Genomic DNA, 17,645 nt, shown 5'->3' with positions numbered 1-17,645 from the left:
ATTTTTTCCATTGATTTTTAGAGAGAGTAAAGGGAGGAAGGAAAGAGGGGAGAGAGAGTGAGAGAGAATCGAACTTGCAATTCAGGTATGTGCCCTTGACCAGGAATCAAACCTGTGACCCTTCAGTGCTTAGCCCAACACTCTAACCAGCAAGCCACACCAGCCGGGTCCCAAGAATTACTTATTCACCCGAGTGAGTGCCTGCAGACCCTATCTTGCTTTCCTCTTTGCACTTGACAAAGACTGACTTTAGAGCCCCCATGCCCCGAGGGGCAGGAATTGTTCTGGAGGCCACTCGGGGCAGCAGCCGATCTGAGAGGGCGCAGACATGCCGACGGCCACTTACCTGGGAGTCCTCGTTCTCCTTTGGGTCCCTTGGGGCCTCGGTCGCCCACACTTCCGGTGATTCCTATGTTGCCCATGAATCCTGGCTCACCTCTGGGCCCTTCGAGACAAGGAGGACATTCAGGACACCTGCCTGGGCGGGGTGGGGGTGGGGCGGGGGCGCCAGCACCTCTACCCACTGCTGCCAGCCTCCCTGAGGACAGGACCCCTTCGTGTGGGCAGTTACCTTTTTCTCCTGGGACACCGAACACGCCAGGCCGGCCCTGGGGCCCGGGGTCCCCACCCCATCCTTTGGTCCCTGGGTTTCCTGGAGCCCCAGGGCTCCCCTCCTCGCCTTTGCTTCCGGGAAAAGCAGCAGGCCCCGGTGGCCCCGGCGGGCCTGGATAACCTGTCGACATGAATCACAAGAAAGGGGGGTTTAAGCAGGAGGAAGGCACCGTCATGGCCATGGGGAGCGGGACTCACAGTGGGGGGGAGGGGGAGGGGGTGGGGGGATGGTGGTGGTGGTGGTGGTGGGGGAGCACCCAGGAGGCCAGATGGAAAGCCATCTATGTAGGGGATGGTCTTCAGCAAGTTTGCAACACCGGGCACCTTTGTTCTTTTGATTGTGGTAAAATACAAGTGGCACACATTTATCGTTCTAACCATGTTTCATGGCATTAAGTACATTCATGTTATACAATCATCACCACCATCTCCCCCAGAACTTTCTCATCATCCTAAACGGAAACTCTGTCCCCATTACACACTAACTCCCCTTCCCCCTCCCCAGCCCCGGCGACCCCCATTCTCCTTTCTCTCTGTGAGCTAGAGCCTCACACGAGTGGAAGCCCAGAGCTGGGCCTTGTGTGTGGGCCCCAAAGTGCGAAGTGAGAGCCCTGCTTACCTTTCAGGCCAAATATCCCCGCGGCCCCTTGATCACCAGGTGACCCAGAGATGTTGGAAGGGGGTGTGAACCCTGGAAACCCTTGTTGTCCTGGATTCCCAACTGGGCCTCGTTCCCCTGAGGAGGGAAACAGGAGGGGTTGCTGGGGTTGCTGTTAGTTTCGGCATCGACGTCTTCATGTGCTGTTTCTCCGCCCGCTATCACCTGTCCAGGAGCACAGCCCAGGAGCGGCGGTGGCGGAAGGGAACGCCGAGCACAGTTCTTGGGGTGGGTAGAGGGAGGCAGTGGCCTTGGGGCCCCCACTTCCACCAGCCCCATCTGCTGCTGAGAGGGTCCCTTGGACCCACCTCTGCTTGGATCTCATTCTCACAGGAGGCTACTTGCTCAGAGACTGCTTCACCGTGCCCCCCACCCCCACCCTCCGCCATGTGGCCCGCCCTGGCGCCATCACCTGAGCAGTGAGGTCTGCTGGCTCCGCCAGCACTTGTGATGGGACAGAAGTTTCCAGTATTGGCAAGAGGAGGCCTCTGGACCACCTGGACATTTTCAGTTCTCCCTGTGGCTACTTCAGTGTCTTGGGTCCCACTATGGTCAGAGCCCATCCTCATTGCTCACAGATTCTGTACTTGCATTTGGCCTGTGCACTAAGGTTTATGGTGACTCTAAATCAATCCTCGCGGCACTCCTGGACAAGCAGGAGAGGCAGGAAATTTCAGTCCCTGCTGAGGTCCTCATGCAACTCAGTGTAAACAAGGATCCTTTTATGTCTATTTAGTGCCACGATTTTTGCATGTTTGTGCTTCTTGTTGGTGATTTCATTGTTTACACTGGTCCCCAAGCACAGTGCCAAAGTGCTGTCTGGTGTTCCTAAGCTCAGGTGCCTCACGTGGAAAACGTGTTAGGCCCTGGCCAGGTGGCTCAGTTGGTTGGAGCATCGTCCCATGCAGTGAAAGGTTGTGGGTTTGATCCCGGGTGCGGGTGTGTGTGTGTGTGTGTGGGGGGGGGGGGGCAAGCAATCAATGTTTCTCTCTCACATCCATGTGTCTGTCTCTCTCTTTCCCCCTCTCCCTTCCTCTCTCTTAAAAAAATAAAAAATAAAAAATTCAATAAAAACATATCCCTCTGGTGAGGATAAAAATATATATATATTCAAAACAAACAAACAAACAAAAAGGAAACGTATTAGATGAGCTTCCTTCAGGCATGAGTTATAGGGCTGATGGCATGATGTCAATGTTAATCCATCAACAATTTATATTGAATAAGGTGCCTTTCACCAGAAAGATACATAAAACAAAGTTATGATTTGATCAGTGGATGAATATGTGAATGGGGCTTGCAGGAACCAAACCCTGCACTCCCACTAGAAGCAATGGTTCAGTATTCCTTAATTCAGTGTTTGCAGCAATTTTATAGAGCACAACTCCTGCAAGTAGCAAGAATTGACTGCATTTAGGTCAAAGGCTGGAGCCCTTTGGTACCAATCGAGGACAGACCTTGGAGGGCAATCCTCACCTAAGGATTGTCTGTGGGCATCGTATTCCCCCCTGTGCTTTCGCCAGCACAACATTTTATGGGTGCTCTTCTGTGCCAGGTGGGCATGGCTGCTGCCCAGGCAGTGGCAAGACAAATGGCCAGCAGGGGCAGGTACTAGTTTCTCCCCCAATTGTCCTATGAGTATTTGTTTTGCCTTAAGGTCTGGGGACTCAGGTTAGTACTAAAACACTGCAAAAAATCGGAATGTCACAGTATCCAGGTCCATCATCTCTACGTAGAGGGAAGAGTGAGCTGGGACCACACAGTGATGATCTGTGAGACAGTGGTCTCTTGTGTTCCCCACGTGGCTTCATGACTAATCCCGATTCATCAGCAACTTGAAGAGACTTTCACATTGGGAGGGTCTGGTGCCAAGCACAGGGGACAGGATACTGTTTCTGCAAATTCCGGGTGGTACAAAGCGCGTGCCAGGAGAAGCGTTTAGAGAGGTGTTGTCTTGGTCGCACTAGTTACAGGCAATAAGCAAGCATGTTTACTTGATCAAGGGGATTAATTAGCCGCCATCTGGAGTTTGATATAAATTGACACCAACTGAGCTGCTTCTAACTATTGTCACAAAGGAACTGAAAGAGATGGTGAGTGGCAGTGACTAACGGCAAAACTCTTGGGTTAGAAGCTCCACATTGGCCAGATTCCCAAGAAAACATAACTGAAAACATACTAACTACAGTGACTAGGCCTCTCTTACTGGGGACAGAGTATGAGCATGAGTTAGTTTGCTGCAATCAGGGTCAAATAACTCTGTTTTCTCTGTGGCCCCCATGAATGTTCCTCAGTATTGAAATAAAAGCCCTGCCTAATGCAAGATCGCTGAAAGGCCATTTTGTCAAACTCTTAGGCAAATCCTGATCCGAAGTCCGAACATCAGCTGCAGAAATAATTGAGGCTGCAAATTGGAGCTTCGGAAACCCCTGCAGATTGACATTATTTCCCGATACTTAGAGAAGAGTGCGGGTCCTGACCAGCCATGGGTGAATGTCACCCCTGAAAGTCACCATTCCCTCTTCCCAGCGGCCCGGTGGGCAGAGTGAAGGGTCTGCTCCAGTCTCCAGGACCACTCAGAAGCCACCTGTCACTGAGCTACTGTGACTTTCATGCAGGACGAGGACTTCGTGAGGGGACAACAGCTTTAGAAAAGAGTCACTATGCTTCAGGGCTGTTTGGGAGCCTGAGATATGTTCAAGGTCCCCTTGACAGAGTGCAGGGAGCTACACAATACATGCAAAGAGTTCTGGGAAACTGATGCTGCCCAGGTGAACACGTAATAGGACCCTTCCAGGTAATTTCGGGATATCCTTGAGCACGCGTAACTTCTTCAACAGAGGTCCAACTGAGTTACCCTACAGTTTCACACTATTAACCTTGAACCAATATTGAGCCAGGCATTTAGCCGACATATACGCACAGGAATGAAAGCAAGCTAGTTCCTGCTCTTGTGTCCTCTCTCTCTGGTCAGCTGCAGAGTCTGAACAGCATGCTGTGTAAGTCGGATATTAATACATGCCGTGTGATACAGGTCACGATACTGCGATGCTGTGTGAGCGCGGGCTATGGCCAGGACTGTGTGCACCGTGTTGAACTGAGGTCTCCCACTTCCTCCCAGGCTGGGTCTCATCTCCATCCTCAAGGGACTTTTTTCTAACCCCATTCAGAGGGCAGATGGGTGACCTGACAAGCATGACTTCACATCTCTCCCAGTCTGGCCACCCAACAGCATATCGGGTTCTGGTTATGCAGATGGTAATGTTGGAAGTGACTGGCCTCACCTGGAATGCCTTGCTCCCCCTTTTGTCCCGGGGCTCCGCTAGGACCCGGCAGGGTGTTGGCCTCTCCTGGCTCACCCCTGTCCCCAGCAGGGCCTGGGAAACCCGGGTCTCCGTGGATGTCTGCACCTGTACAGGGTTAAACAGTGGGACGTCAGCATCTTCAACCACGCCACCTTAACCTTCACAAGTACAGGACCAGTAATGCCCTTCTGTGAGACTCACACATGGAAAACCGGAAGTCAGCGGCATCGATCTCAGTTTGTTACGTGGCCTCAGTGTCCCACAACCTGAGGCTGGCACATCATTGCTCTGAACTGAACTGTCTCCCCAGCATGCATTTGTTGAAGGCCTCATTTCCAATGTGATGGTTTTTGGAGGTGGGGCCTCTGGGAGATGATTCAATGTAGATGAGGTCAAGAGGATGGGTCCCAGGATGGGATGTGTTCTTATTAGAGACCCCAGAGAGTGCGTTCCCTCTCCCCACCAGGTAGGGAGAAGGTGGCCATGTACAAGCCGGGAAGAGGACCCTCTCCAGGACTCGACTGTACCCATGCTCAGATCTCAGACCTCCAGTCCCCAGAACTGTGAGGAATAACTGTCTGTCATTTGAGCCCCCCAGTCTGTGGTGTTTTGTTATAGCAGCTCAAGCTGACTAAGACAGCAGGATCCATTTAAAAACACAAGGAGAGCCCCACCACAGGCTGGGCCCCAGCAGCCTTCCCTGTGCCAATGAAATGAAAGATTACAGATGCTGCTGAAAAAGCACACCATTTGTTTCTCTCTTCCTCTAAAAACCCAATGGTCCTGTTCATCACTTCGTCTGACTTAAGGGGATGGATTCTTAGGGATCCCATCTCACTGTCTTTAGAACCACAGGGACCCTAAGTCCACAGGGCCTCAGGGATGATCAAACAGTCCTCACAGAGCAGTCCTGCACTCTGAACTCCCCCCACCACACCTGGCATCCTAGATGGCCCTCCCAGCCCTCCCCTTGCCCCTGTCCCCGAGTAGTTGCAAGGGCCATGGGTACCTGGGGATCCGGGAAAGCCTTTGGTGCCTGGCAAGCCGTCTAATCCCCCGATGCCTCGGCTGCCCGCTGAACCTGTGTGGGTTTCACTCATGGTTATTTCATGCATGGGAGAGCAAAGAAAGAAACCCTTAAAATAATTCAACATGTTTTCATTTGCTATAATACGGTCACCCATCCAATTTATGCAAAAGCCCCACAAACAGGGAGCAGTTCAGCATACAATCTGACATGTGCTTTTATGTCACCTGAGAGAACCATTTAATGTAAAGATTGATTTCCTAAAATCCTTACAGACTCGTTAGAGCCGGGAGGGAACTGGGAAGTGGTGCATTCTGTTCCTCTCCTTGGAGCTTGAGTCATTAGACATATTTGGTTTGTGAAAATTGCCTGGAACCAGTAGCCTGGCATTACTTCCAATCCCTCTGGATTCTCGAGGACAAACATTTCTAAAGTAGGATGCAGGAGCCTGGCCAGCGCGGCTCAGTGGTTGATCATCAACTTATGAACCAGGAGGTCAGGGTTCAATTCCTGTTCAGGGCACATGCCTGGGTTGCAGGCTCGATCCCCATTAGGGGGCGTGCAGGAGGCAGCCAAGCAATGATTCTCATCATCGATGTTTCTATCTTTCTCTCCCTCTCCCTTCCTCTCTGAAATCAATAAAAATATATTTAAAGTAGGACACAGGACACAGGTGGCAATTCTTCCTGTGGTGTGGACAGTGAGTGTGGAGGTGGGTGGGTCACCTTGAATTCTGAGCAACAGAGCAGCTGGGGGCCTGTCCCTGACAAAGGCCTGCCCAGCATGGCGGGCTTGTCCCTGGAGCAGTGGCCTGTCCAGGTCAGGCTGCATAACTCTCTAAAATCCCTCCACGGGGTCCACTGGTCCTCGATCAGTGGGAGGCTGGGAAGCCTGTGGAGGAACAGCGTGGTGTCTGTGTGTCCGCGCCCCCCACTCCGCCCCCCAGTTCCCTCTGGACTGCCCGTGAGCTGACTGGGGAGTGGGCCTTGAGGCTTCCGGGCAGTTTTCATTCATCATTCTGGGGAACAAAGCACTTCTCTGCACACTGGCATATCTGTCTTTTTTACCAATGGGCTTGGACAACTGCAAATCCTGTTCCCGATGTGTTTTGTGTGGACAGTAAACCACACACACACACACACACACACACACCTGCCTTTTATCTCACATGGTCTTGGAGAAAACAGCGTGGAGGGAGGCTAGCCTGGCTAACAGTGCCTCTCCTCCACTGGCGCATCTGTTCTTGAACCATTGTGCGCTTGTGTCTGTGAAGGGAGGGATTGTCTTACCTGGTAAGCCCGGAACACCTGGCCAGCCATAATCTCCTTTGGTGCCGGGCACTCCGGCCCGGCCAGGGTCTCCTTGTGGTCCCTGCTGGCCTGTCAGTCCTGGGAAGCCTGGGGGAGGGGGACACATCCATAAGTCAGACACAGGAACCCTGAGGACCCTGGGAGAGCATGACCTGCCCAGCCTCAGGGCCTGCCTGCAGGGGACACGAGGGGGTGCTTGGGAAAGGACCAGCTTCCCTTCAAGCAGGGAATGGATGTGGCTTGGACCCTACACTGAAGTTCAGCGGGGTTAGCTCAGCCTTGCCAAAGAGAGAACAGCTTGTGTTTTCTTATTCTCATCCTATCTTCCAAACAGAAGTCTGGGAGAGAACCCACGAAACCAGCCCTGGAGGATTAGCCTGTCAGAATCACGGGTCCTGGGCAGAAGCAAACAAAGCAAAAGCAGTAATAAGCCAAGAAGCACAAAACTAGTTCACTGTTTGCTTCTGGTCATTAACTTGGGATCCCCAAAGGAATTTCTGCATATTCAAATTCATGGATGAGATCCCGGAACAAGAACCTAGGCTGTGTTTATGGAGAGACAGACACTGGGCCACACACCCCTCCACTGCTCCCCTGTGCGTCCCCCACAGCCAGGTTGGTTGTTTCTGAGTATTTGACCCGAGGTGAACGGGCAACATGTAAGAGCAAGCTTCCTCGGGTGAAGTGCGATCCTAGCAGACAACTCCTTCCTTGGTGAGATTGGCTGCCTTTGCTCTGGGGTTTTGGAGATTGGGGGGCTCAGCCATACTCTGCCTCACGGGCCGCTGAACCGTCAAGCCATGCCCAGGGGAGTGCGTGTGCTGGAGGAAGGCTGCGTGACTGCAGGAGACTTTACCTGCTTGCCCGATAACTCCGGGAGAGCCATGGGCTCCTGCTGTGCCCGTTATCCCGGGGAAGCCGATGTCACCTGCTGTTCCTTTCTCTCCAAAGAATCCCTTTATACCTGTAACCACAGATTTGCTGCTTGGAACAAACCATCGACATGGCATCGAACTGGGGCTTCATGCTTGTAAGGTTCAAGGGGATGCAAGTTAAAGGATGCTGCCATCCCACACTTTGCACTTCTGTTGTGAATGGGGGTATCTAACATGTTCCTTCATCAACAGACTTTTTACCTAGTTCTTCCCTCTCAGCCTGTGATCAGCAGCCTCCAAGCCGGCACCCAGGGGTCCTCACGCTCTGGTGTTCACACCCTCATGTAGTTCCCTCTCACACTGAATGGGCTGAATTGTGTCACCACCGGAATACTGTGGACATCACGGTGTGTCACTTCAAGCTTAGGACATAGTATTCTTCCTTGCTTTCACTTTGTCACTTTGCTTGCTGGGGAGGAAGCCAGCTGCCATGTTGTGAGGACACTCAAGCAGCTCTGAGGCCCTCGTGTTGCAGAACGGAGGCCTCCCACCAAGAGCCGTGTGAGAGCACCATCGTGGAGGAGGATTCTCCAGCCCCAATCCAGCCTTCAGATGATGTAGCCCTGCTGATGTCAGACTGGAATCTCATGGGAGACTGTGGGTCAGAACCACCTTGTTCCCGAATTCCTGACTCTCAGAAAATATATAATACTTGCTTGTTGATGTTCCAAGTCACTGCATTTTGGGTACCTTGTTAAGCATCAATAGATAACTAATCAGAGCCCTTATCAGAGTGGCTTTTAATGTGTGATGTGCAATGGAAACCTGGGGAATTTGTTAAACATGCAGATGTTTGAGTTTCTCCCAAAGGTGACTTGGCAGGTCTGGGGGAAGGTCTAGAATCTGCATTTTAACAAGCAGCTCAGGTCATTTGGAGGTGGTCTTGGACAGACATAAAGAAGTGCTACCTTCATGCTAGTGACAATGTTCTGTCAAATGCTGTGGTGATTTCTGGTACGCTGGGATTTTGAAAACTTCAGACCAATGTGAATTCCACACAATCACTTTTGTCCAGTGTCTTCTTAAATCTATGAGGCTATGGCTTAGACAAAATACTGTTGTTGTGGTAGTCTTAAAGAAAAACCACCTAAGAAGTTCTGCTTATTTTCTATTGATTCTTTTACTATTTTGAAAATCTGCTCAAACCCCTATGTACCCTGTTCATCTTCTTTCATACACCTTGGCCATCATCTCCACCCAAACTGAGGGAGTCTAATGTAGCTTGTTGCTTCATCCTCTGAGAGACCAAGTCTGGTCCCAGGCTCTCCAGTGCCTGTCACATGTGGGAGCTGATCTGACCCAGGACTCCACACCCACTCCCTCTGTCACATAGGGCAGGCTTTGTAGCTGATCCCACTTAGGCACACACCTCACTTGTCTTAGGGTGAATGGAACACCCCCAAGAATGGCTGATACAACGGTCACTGCCTCCCTGCCCCTGGCAATGGACAGGGTGTGAGGTTCTATTTCCTGGGCCCACAGTTTAACTAAAACCTAAATACTCAAGGGTAACAACCATTATTCTTGGGGAAAAGCAGCTTCTCTTCCCTGACACATTTTCAGTTGTACACATGAGGTCATTAGTGACACGTGGCAAAGGTGGTCTCGCATTTCTGCTGTTATAAATCAAAGTGCCAAAGTATAATTATTTAGGACAGGAGATTTAGCCAAGCAAGAGCCAGAAGGGTCAGCAGCCCGGGGTACCCTGTGACTGAAAAGAAAGCCATCGGGAGACCAAATTATAGATCCACGTGAGTCCAGAGAGGCTCATCGATGAGGCTGCCTATTCCTGACTGGTGGTCCTCTGATCCCATGCTAGACTGAATACTTCTTTCCAATCTGCAGCTCTTTCTAGTTTCTAGATAAAGAACCAGCTCAGCATCCTCCCATTGGCCAATCACATGAACAGACTCCCCCTCAACCAGGATTATCCCTAGAAAGACTTGGGGCTCCAGGCAGCTTAAGCAGTGTGAGGTCCCCCAAGATAAAATTTCCAGAAGAAGACATCATTCTACCAAAAGTCCCTTGGGGTCTGATTATATGCAAGAATTCTGACTTTGGACGGCAGGAATGCTCAGAGAGGTGTGACCTCACATGAGGCCCCCCCAGTGCACACAGGGCCAGGGGATACCCCTTCTTGTCTTACTCAAGAGATGGGCACGACTCCCACTGACCTTTCACTGTTTACAAGAAGCTCCAGTCACCCTATCATCTGCTCAGGCCCTAGAATGTGCCCTGGGAGCCAGGCTCTGCTTCTTCATGAGTCTCATTTTATGGACCATATAAAATGTTGATTTATGAGTGTTGATTCTGGCTACTTTCCCTTTCAGTGAGAGCCAGAGAGAGGTTCCTTGACTTTGTCTTCAGCTTTAATTTAATGAAGAATTCAGAGTCTCCCTTGCACACTGGGCTGGAAGACCTCAAACCATTCCCTCCAGCATGATCTATAATGCTTACCAAATAGTGATAGATTTGGCAAGCCAGCTCATATGTGACAGCACAAAGGGTCAGGGCTATTGCTGAGAGGAAGAGATGGAGAATGACTTAGGTACCTGGTGTTCCAATGGCACCCTGTTCCCCCTTCAGGCCCGGGCTTCCTGGTAAATTTATAGTGTCTCCAACATCACCTGTTAGGTGCAAAAAAGATGGTTGGAAATAGGTGGTTAGTTTGGTAACTTCTGTTGTGCTACGTCCTTAATAAGAACAATGCTTCACAATAACTAATGGCACCTGCAGATCTGACATCACCGCAGCTCCCCAGAGTGCTCTGGGTGTGGATGCTCCCTTTCCCCGCCCAAGCGGCACTCACCAAAATCACCCGTGCGGCCGCTCTCGCCATAAAGACCTGTTGTCCCTGGAGCACCCTTGTCACCCTAGAGTCAAACATAAAATGATCTTAAAAGGCTGTTCATGAAATAAGTTTGTAATTTTGAAGGTTAGTGTACCCAATGATTTGGTATGCCAAAAACAACACCCAAAGTTTGGGATGCCATCATTTTATAGAAAACTCCTAAAGTTTTTTAAGAAGGTGGTTTGCTTGCCCCTTCTTATTAAATGTAGTAAAATGAAACAGGGTTGACAGCTTTATTGAAATTAGTAACATCACTGGTGCAGATCATGGTCATGATGGTGGTGAGAATAACCATGCTGATTGCAACCTCACCCTATGAGCCTGATTTTTTTTTTTTAAATCCTCACTGGAGGATGTGCTTTTATTGATTTTTTTAAGAGAGAGAGAAACATCCATTGGTTGCCTGCCTCCTGTACACGCCCAACAGGGGATCACTGGCCTGAAACCTTGGTATGTACCCTGACTGGAAATCGAACCCACAAACTTGGTGCACAGGATGATACTCCAACCACTGAAGCCACCTGGCTAGGGCATCAAGAGCTTTTTAAGCCTTACAACAACCCTATGAAGCAGATGCTATTGACAGGTGAGGAAATTGAGACATAGATAGGTTAAGATTATGCTCAAGGTCACTCAGCTACTAAGGGGCAGAATTGGGATACTGATTTGGGCTGCCTGATTCTCAAACTTGCTCTCTATTACATGGCTGTGCACATCCATCTATGGAGAGAGTGAGATTTCTTCTAAGCAATGTTTGTTGTTGATACTGAGATTGGGATGGTGTCTGAATTACTCTGTGACTCCAAAGAAAACATGGTTTTCTTCCCTTAAGTGCCTCCACCTCACGGGGAGGGTGGGTGTTCTGGTCTACCTACTCCCTCTGGTTTCTATTTTCGCATCAACCTGTGACTTCAGAACTGCCCTTTCCTAGCATGGCTTAACTTGCGCCTCTAAATTATTAATGAAGCCCCATTCTGTGGGAGGAGAGGAGGATGTGCCAGAGGTAAACCCTTGATGAGACAACGCTCTAGTTTTCTTTCTTGCAGCTTGCTTTATGAAAACATGACTTACATACAGCGCCATACACTCATCTTAGATGTTCAATGAATTCTTACTCATATGATACCCAGATAAACACAGAGAACATTCAGCACTCTAGAAAGTTCCTTGGTGCCCTTTCCTACTCAACCATCCTGCCTCTCTTCTGATTTGCCTCTATCAAGTAGTCTTGTCATAAAAATGGAATTGTATCGTATGTTTCTGGTTTATTTCGTTCAACATAAAAACTGAGACTTATTTAAGTGTTTTTGCACTTATCAATCATTCTCATTTTACTCCTGTGCACTAGTCCACTGTCTGAAGGTACCATGTTTATTTATTCTGTTTCCTGTTGATGTTTCCCAGGTCGTGACCACCATGGATAAAGCTGCTGGGAACATGGAAACTGACCTGTCTAGCTGCACACAAGACTGGACTAAGATCCTATGATTCAGCACTGGGTTTTCGGTCCTGATGTCACGTGTATGCTCGAATTTAGAGCTCGAATCTCTAGAAATTCAATTTTGTCCTCTAGGTTCCCATGAAGAAATCCAGACACCGTGCTTCATCCAATAGGAACCCATGAAAGGGCAGCGGGGCCTGGGCGGCACCAACCGCCACGGTGTCGAATGAGCACGGCATTTCCTCACACTGACGCAGGGGCCCAAACAGCCCTGGACCCGTGCCTTGGCCACTCATACGCCGTAAATGCTGCCCACGGCACTCTGGCCAACAAGCAAGGGGAGAGGAGTTGACAAGAGGACGTGGAGTCAAAGGCACTCACCCTACTTCCTACGAAACCTGGAAACCCAGTAATTCCAGGGGAGCCTGGCACACCAGGGAATCCTGGCACACCAGGCAGGCCGGGAACTCCGATGTCTCCTTTCACTCCTTTGATGTAGCCGGGCCTTCCAGGCAACCCAGGGATGCCTGATATCCCAGGGACCCCTGGCATTCCTGGAACACCTGCAGGAAAACCCCGAGTGTGACGCTCTGGTGCTCCCCCCTCCAGGCTTTAAATTTTGCCATCCCAAGTGCTGTAAGTCTTAAAATTGGAGGCAAGGTGAACCAGGCCTTGAAGAACCACCCAAGAGCCCAGGCGGGGAGATGTCAGGGTATCAGAAGGGCCGGAACACAGTGAAGGCTGGTGTGGGCCCAGGGGTGTCAGTGGTGCAGAAGCTGCTGCCCCTTCAGACTGGAGAGGCAGGGGCGGGCACGGGGGAAAGGGGGTTTGGGCAGAGAGGGATGGGACCCCAGACCTGACAGCCCAGAGGCCAGACTGGATCTTTGGATGCCACCTCACCTTTTAATCCCAGGTAGCCCTTCAATCCCATGGGTCCTACATCCCCTTTGTCCCCTTTAAGGTATCTAATTTCTTCATCGATGCGGGGAGGCGGTCCTGGGGGACCCTGTTCCCCCCGGCTTCCTGGAAGGGAAGAGAATGCAGTCATTTCACTTGACCTCTGGACCAGGCACAAACACCAAGGCGGAGCTGTCCTTCAGAACCTGAGCCCAGAGAGGCTCTGAGTGGAGGGGTGGCATGCGTCCCTGGCTTGGAGCCTGCGCACTGGGGTGAAGGGCTCGGACGGACACACCCCTGTCTTCTCCCTGCCCCCACGCCTCTCTATGATGGAGGTGTGGGCACAGAGCACATCGGGACGGAGGGACCTGCTCCCCTAACAGCGCTGCCAGGCCATGCCGGGATGAGTGTGACGGTAACACAGAACATGAGGGAAGGTTACGCATTCACACTCTGGTGAGACAGCGATCAAACACGATCATGAGAAGAAGCATCACACGAGGAAGGGCACCAGCTCAGTCCTTTGTTGTGGGCACCAGCTGGGCCTCAGAACCCACGGCAGGTCAGCCAGAGCTGGGAGGTCTCAGGACTATGCAGGTAGGGTGTTGCAAGGGAACTTGTGAGGGGTTACTACACTGGCCAGGGGGTCTGGAAGGCTGTGGACAAGTCAGAGAATTGTGCCACAAGGTTCGGGCTGAGAATGTCCCAGAATCTGTGTTCACTGAATGGAGGGCAGCAGGTCAGGGAGATTCAGCTGAACGGAAAGAACGCAGTTTCATTCACTGGACATTTACTGAGTCTGTAGCACAGGGCTAGCTATGGAGGGGAACAAAGGCGCTATACTGTTCCGGTCCTCCGGGAGCTTGCTGTCTAGTGGCGGGAAGGGGCCCCCACTGTCTGCTTCATTCCAAGGAGGCTGGAAGGGGCGGGGTAGTGGAGTGGGAAAGAAAATGGCATAGAATCCAAGTGTAACTTCATTTAAAAATATCAGTTTTTTGCTCAGTGGCCTGTAAACCCCCAGTTAACATGAAGATTATTTGAAAATTTAAGCGTGAGTAGGAAGCCTGGAAAATGTAGTGCCCTACCTAGACTGTGATTTCTATGTTTCTAAGAATTTGTAAACGTTTTAACTTTTTGAAGAGTTACATTCAATTTCTGAAAAACAGCTTGATTGAGATATAATTTACATACCATGCAATCCACTCATTTAAAGAGAACAATTCAATAGTTTTTAATGTGCTCACAGTTGTGCAACCATCACCACCATCTAACTTTAGACCATCATCATCACCCCTAAAAGCAATCCCGTGCCCATTAACAGCCATTCCCCAACTATTCCCTAGCCCTAGCTTTTATTAGTTTGTGCCTGGCTTTTGGGGTTTCTACAAGGTTGCTTCTGGGCAGTGTTATGCCCCCATGAACGTGAGTGTCAACCCCATGGGAAAGACCTTCAGAGAAGCAGGCATACCTTTGCCACCTGGCAACCCAGTTGGGCCCTTTGGCCCCGGAACGCCAAACCTTCCAGGCTCTCCTTTGTGTCCCGGCAGCCCGGGTCTTCCTTGCACCCCAAGCAGGCCCTGGAAACCATCCATCCCAGGTGAACCTCTAAGACCTGCGGAGGGAACAAGCAAAGCCCCGGGTTAGGCATGGATAAAGGCACAGCTATTTCAGTCTCACTCGTCTGTGACATTCCCATGTGACTCATGTGAGAATATGCTAAGATTCTTGACCTAAAATAGGGATTTGCAGGATACCATTTCCCAAGAGGCCGAGGGGTACAGAAGCAGCCCATCTGCCCTCTGGCCACTGGGGAGAAGGCGAAGGCAAATGAACAGCGGTCAGGCACAAAGACGCGAGGAAAAGTACGCGGAGTCCTAGGTCTGAGGGCCCACGGAGAAGAGGTGCGGAGGGGCACTGGAATTAACATGCGTCACACTGCCCCCTTTCCCCCCACAGCATGGGGGTCTGGCCGAGAACCATGGGCAGGTCAGACCACTGTGTCTCTGGCAACAGTCCATGGCCAGGGGGCTGCACTTCTAGATAAGCTGTTCTCAGTTACATGCAAATAAGCCAATGCTGGCGACCAAGCATGGCCCTTTGTTTTGGTTCTGTTTGCCAGCCAGGCACTGGGTCTGAATCCAGTCTCCGCGGATTTCTGCGGATAATAAGTCCTGTGCCTCAGGCAGTCGCTCTCTGGTAAGTTAAGAAATCAGCATTTTGGGCACATCGGCCACGCCCACCTCAGCAGCATCAGCCGGTTTTCCCAGTGTCTGAGGCCTCCAGGGCCAGGAGTCTCCAGGCTCCAGCCTGTAGGCACGTGGATGTCTTCCCCTGGCAGAGCTGTCCCATGTCCACGTGTAACCTGCCCAACCCCCTGTGAGGGAATTCCTCGTCATGGTGTACAGTTACCTTTTGGTCCAGGGGTACCAGGCATTCCGGCCATTCCTTTAAAGCCAGGGTTTCCTGGAGGACCAGTCTCACCCAATAGACCAGGGTCGCCTCTGTCACCGGGGACACCTTTCATGCCCAAAGGGCCAGGGACACCTGCGTCACCTGGGTCCCCTCTTTCTCCAGGCAGACCTGTCCAAGAGAGGGGAGAGAAAAATAACACGGATGGACACACCACGTACAGGGAGAATGCCTTTCACGATACGCTTAATTACAAAAACTCATTGGCTAAGAAACACTTCTTGGAAGGAAAATGTGAAACTATAACTATAAAGGTGAGTTTTAAAGGCGTGGCCAGAAAACCCACAGGGCTGGCCTTCCTAAAGAGGTCTTTCTCCGAAAGCTGGAGGCGAATGTGGCTTCTCCCCGAACCTGACTTTCTCCACTTGAGCCTCTTGCCTCAGGGAGTTACCGCGGTGAAATACCAGGCGGGTACAGGGGGCTCTGCCAACTCTAAGTCAGGATGTGGTCCCATAGGCTACTCCCAGCTGCCTGTCCCTCTTGGCCATGGCAGCTCAGCCTGGGGATTAAGTTCGAGGGGAGGACTTGCCCCTGCCCACTTGGCTGCTCCCGCCTTCCCCTCCCCTTTCCCCTGTTCCCACCTCATTATCTCATTAGGTGCCCACTGCTGCCCAGCTCAGCCTCTCCGTCTCCTGCCACACAGCTGCCAGCTTTCTGAACGCAGCGCAGCTTCCGTTAAAACCCCAACAGCTCCCTTGCCTAGGGGATCTGACTCCTTAGCTTGGCATTCAAGGCCTTCTACATTGGGGTCCGATCTCCCTCTCCAGACCACCAGTCCCCTCCTCAGATTAAGCTCTCTCCAGCCAGTTTAGGGGATCGCAGCGCCAAAGCTTTCCTTGGGCATTCCCACCTCTGCCTGCCCATCTTCCATGCCTGGCTCATCTCTCCTTCTCCCAGGATGGGTCCAGCCTGCCTAGCTCCCCTGTCCCTGAGAAACCGGGTGCCTCAGGGTCTGGTCACCCCATTGGCTGGCTCTGGCCAAACGCAAGCCTTTTACGTGTATAATTCTCTCCCCATTAAACTGTAGGTTCCTTTAGGGCAGGGCACTTGTATGGATTTTTTTACAAGCCGTACAACGCTCTGTATTTAGCTGGTGTTCCATGTTTGAGAACTGCTGAGGCCCGTGAACGCTGATGCAGAAGGCCCGACACCTCCTGCCCAGGGTTTCTGGTACCGTAAAACCGGGGGGTAGCTCGGTGCCCAGAGCATCTGCCCCATCTGAGTGGAGCCTCAGTTTTTGGACACAGTTAGTTTTGGACCAGCCAAGGCTACTCACGGGGATCCATGGGCCTGTGTGATGGGAAGCGTCTGGCTTACACCTGGTTCCCTAGTGTCGACCAGTTATGGTCCTGGACAAAGCTGTCACCTGACTATGGCAACTAGGAGAACTAGGGCCACTCTGGATGGTGCCAGATGGACACATGAGCCTGACTTCTGTTGGCACCACCAGGGCCACCTCCCAGCCTCTCTGGGGACGCAGGGAGAAGGCGGCCATCTACCAGCCAAGGTCAGAGGCCTCGGGAGGAATCAGCCCTGCCGACACCGTGATGTTGGACCTCCAGCTTCCAGACCTGTGAGAGGATACCTTTCTGTCGTTTAGGCGATGCTGTGTAGGTGCTTTCAGAACCCCTGCAGCTCCTGGAGGTGTGGGGGTCCTTGGAGCAGTTGGCGAACTCCCCAGGGGTGGGGTGGGGGTTTGTTCAGGCGTCAGCGCAAGTGAGGCTCTGACCCCTTGATGGGAGGGTGGGATTCTTACCTCCATGGCCGATGGAGCCTGGCAGCCCCAAGGGCCCCTCCTGGCCTGGAGTCCCAGGGTAGCCATGCTGTCCTGGTGGCCCGGGCAGGCCTGGTTTCCCTAGAGGCCCTGGGAAGCCTAGCTGACCCTTTGGGCCCAGCATTCCTGGCATCCCTTGGCTTCCTGCAACAATCGAGACAAGAGTCGTGAGGCCAACCCCATAGGTATGGTCCATGGCAAACCTCATCTACATCCTTAGAATTGTTCTCTAAAAACAGGACTTAATTTTTTTCCGGATTGTAGGAACTCTGGGAAATACAAAGAAGTACAAAAGGTTAGGTCAAAGGAACTCATGCCATCACCTGGAGATACTAACATCTTGGTATATTTCCTTCTGGCCTTTTT

The 17,645-nt window shown here is 51.5% G+C and overlaps 1 protein-coding gene across 3 annotated transcripts in view; it reads right to left on the bottom strand.

Moving 5' to 3' along the window:
• COL4A2 (collagen type IV alpha 2 chain) overlaps positions 1-17,645 on the bottom strand; it is a 184,728-nt gene that overhangs the window by 6,911 nt on the left and 160,172 nt on the right. For all 3 annotated transcript variants that reach the window (XM_059685107.1, XM_059685106.1, XM_059685105.1), the window contains exons 30-43: positions 17,262-17,423; positions 15,446-15,616; positions 14,505-14,648; positions 13,040-13,162; positions 12,521-12,702; positions 10,657-10,720; positions 10,400-10,474; positions 7,769-7,876; positions 6,892-6,999; positions 5,585-5,656; positions 4,555-4,680; positions 1,232-1,348; positions 572-733; positions 347-445 (exon numbers count right to left, since the gene is read on the bottom strand). In XM_059685107.1, coding sequence (XP_059541090.1) covers positions 347-445; positions 572-733; positions 1,232-1,348; positions 4,555-4,680; positions 5,585-5,656; positions 6,892-6,999; positions 7,769-7,876; positions 10,400-10,474; positions 10,657-10,720; positions 12,521-12,702; positions 13,040-13,162; positions 14,505-14,648; positions 15,446-15,616; positions 17,262-17,423 — 1,713 coding nt within the window. The remainder of the gene's footprint in view (positions 1-346; positions 446-571; positions 734-1,231; positions 1,349-4,554; positions 4,681-5,584; positions 5,657-6,891; positions 7,000-7,768; positions 7,877-10,399; positions 10,475-10,656; positions 10,721-12,520; positions 12,703-13,039; positions 13,163-14,504; positions 14,649-15,445; positions 15,617-17,261; positions 17,424-17,645) is intronic.

The sequence above is a fragment of the Myotis daubentonii genome, chromosome 2 (assembly GCF_963259705.1).
Source record: "Myotis daubentonii chromosome 2, mMyoDau2.1, whole genome shotgun sequence".
Taxonomy (NCBI): domain Eukaryota; kingdom Metazoa; phylum Chordata; class Mammalia; order Chiroptera; family Vespertilionidae; genus Myotis; species Myotis daubentonii.
The sequence above is the reverse complement of the archived record's forward strand: the minus strand, read 5'-3'. Positions and strand labels throughout refer to the sequence as shown.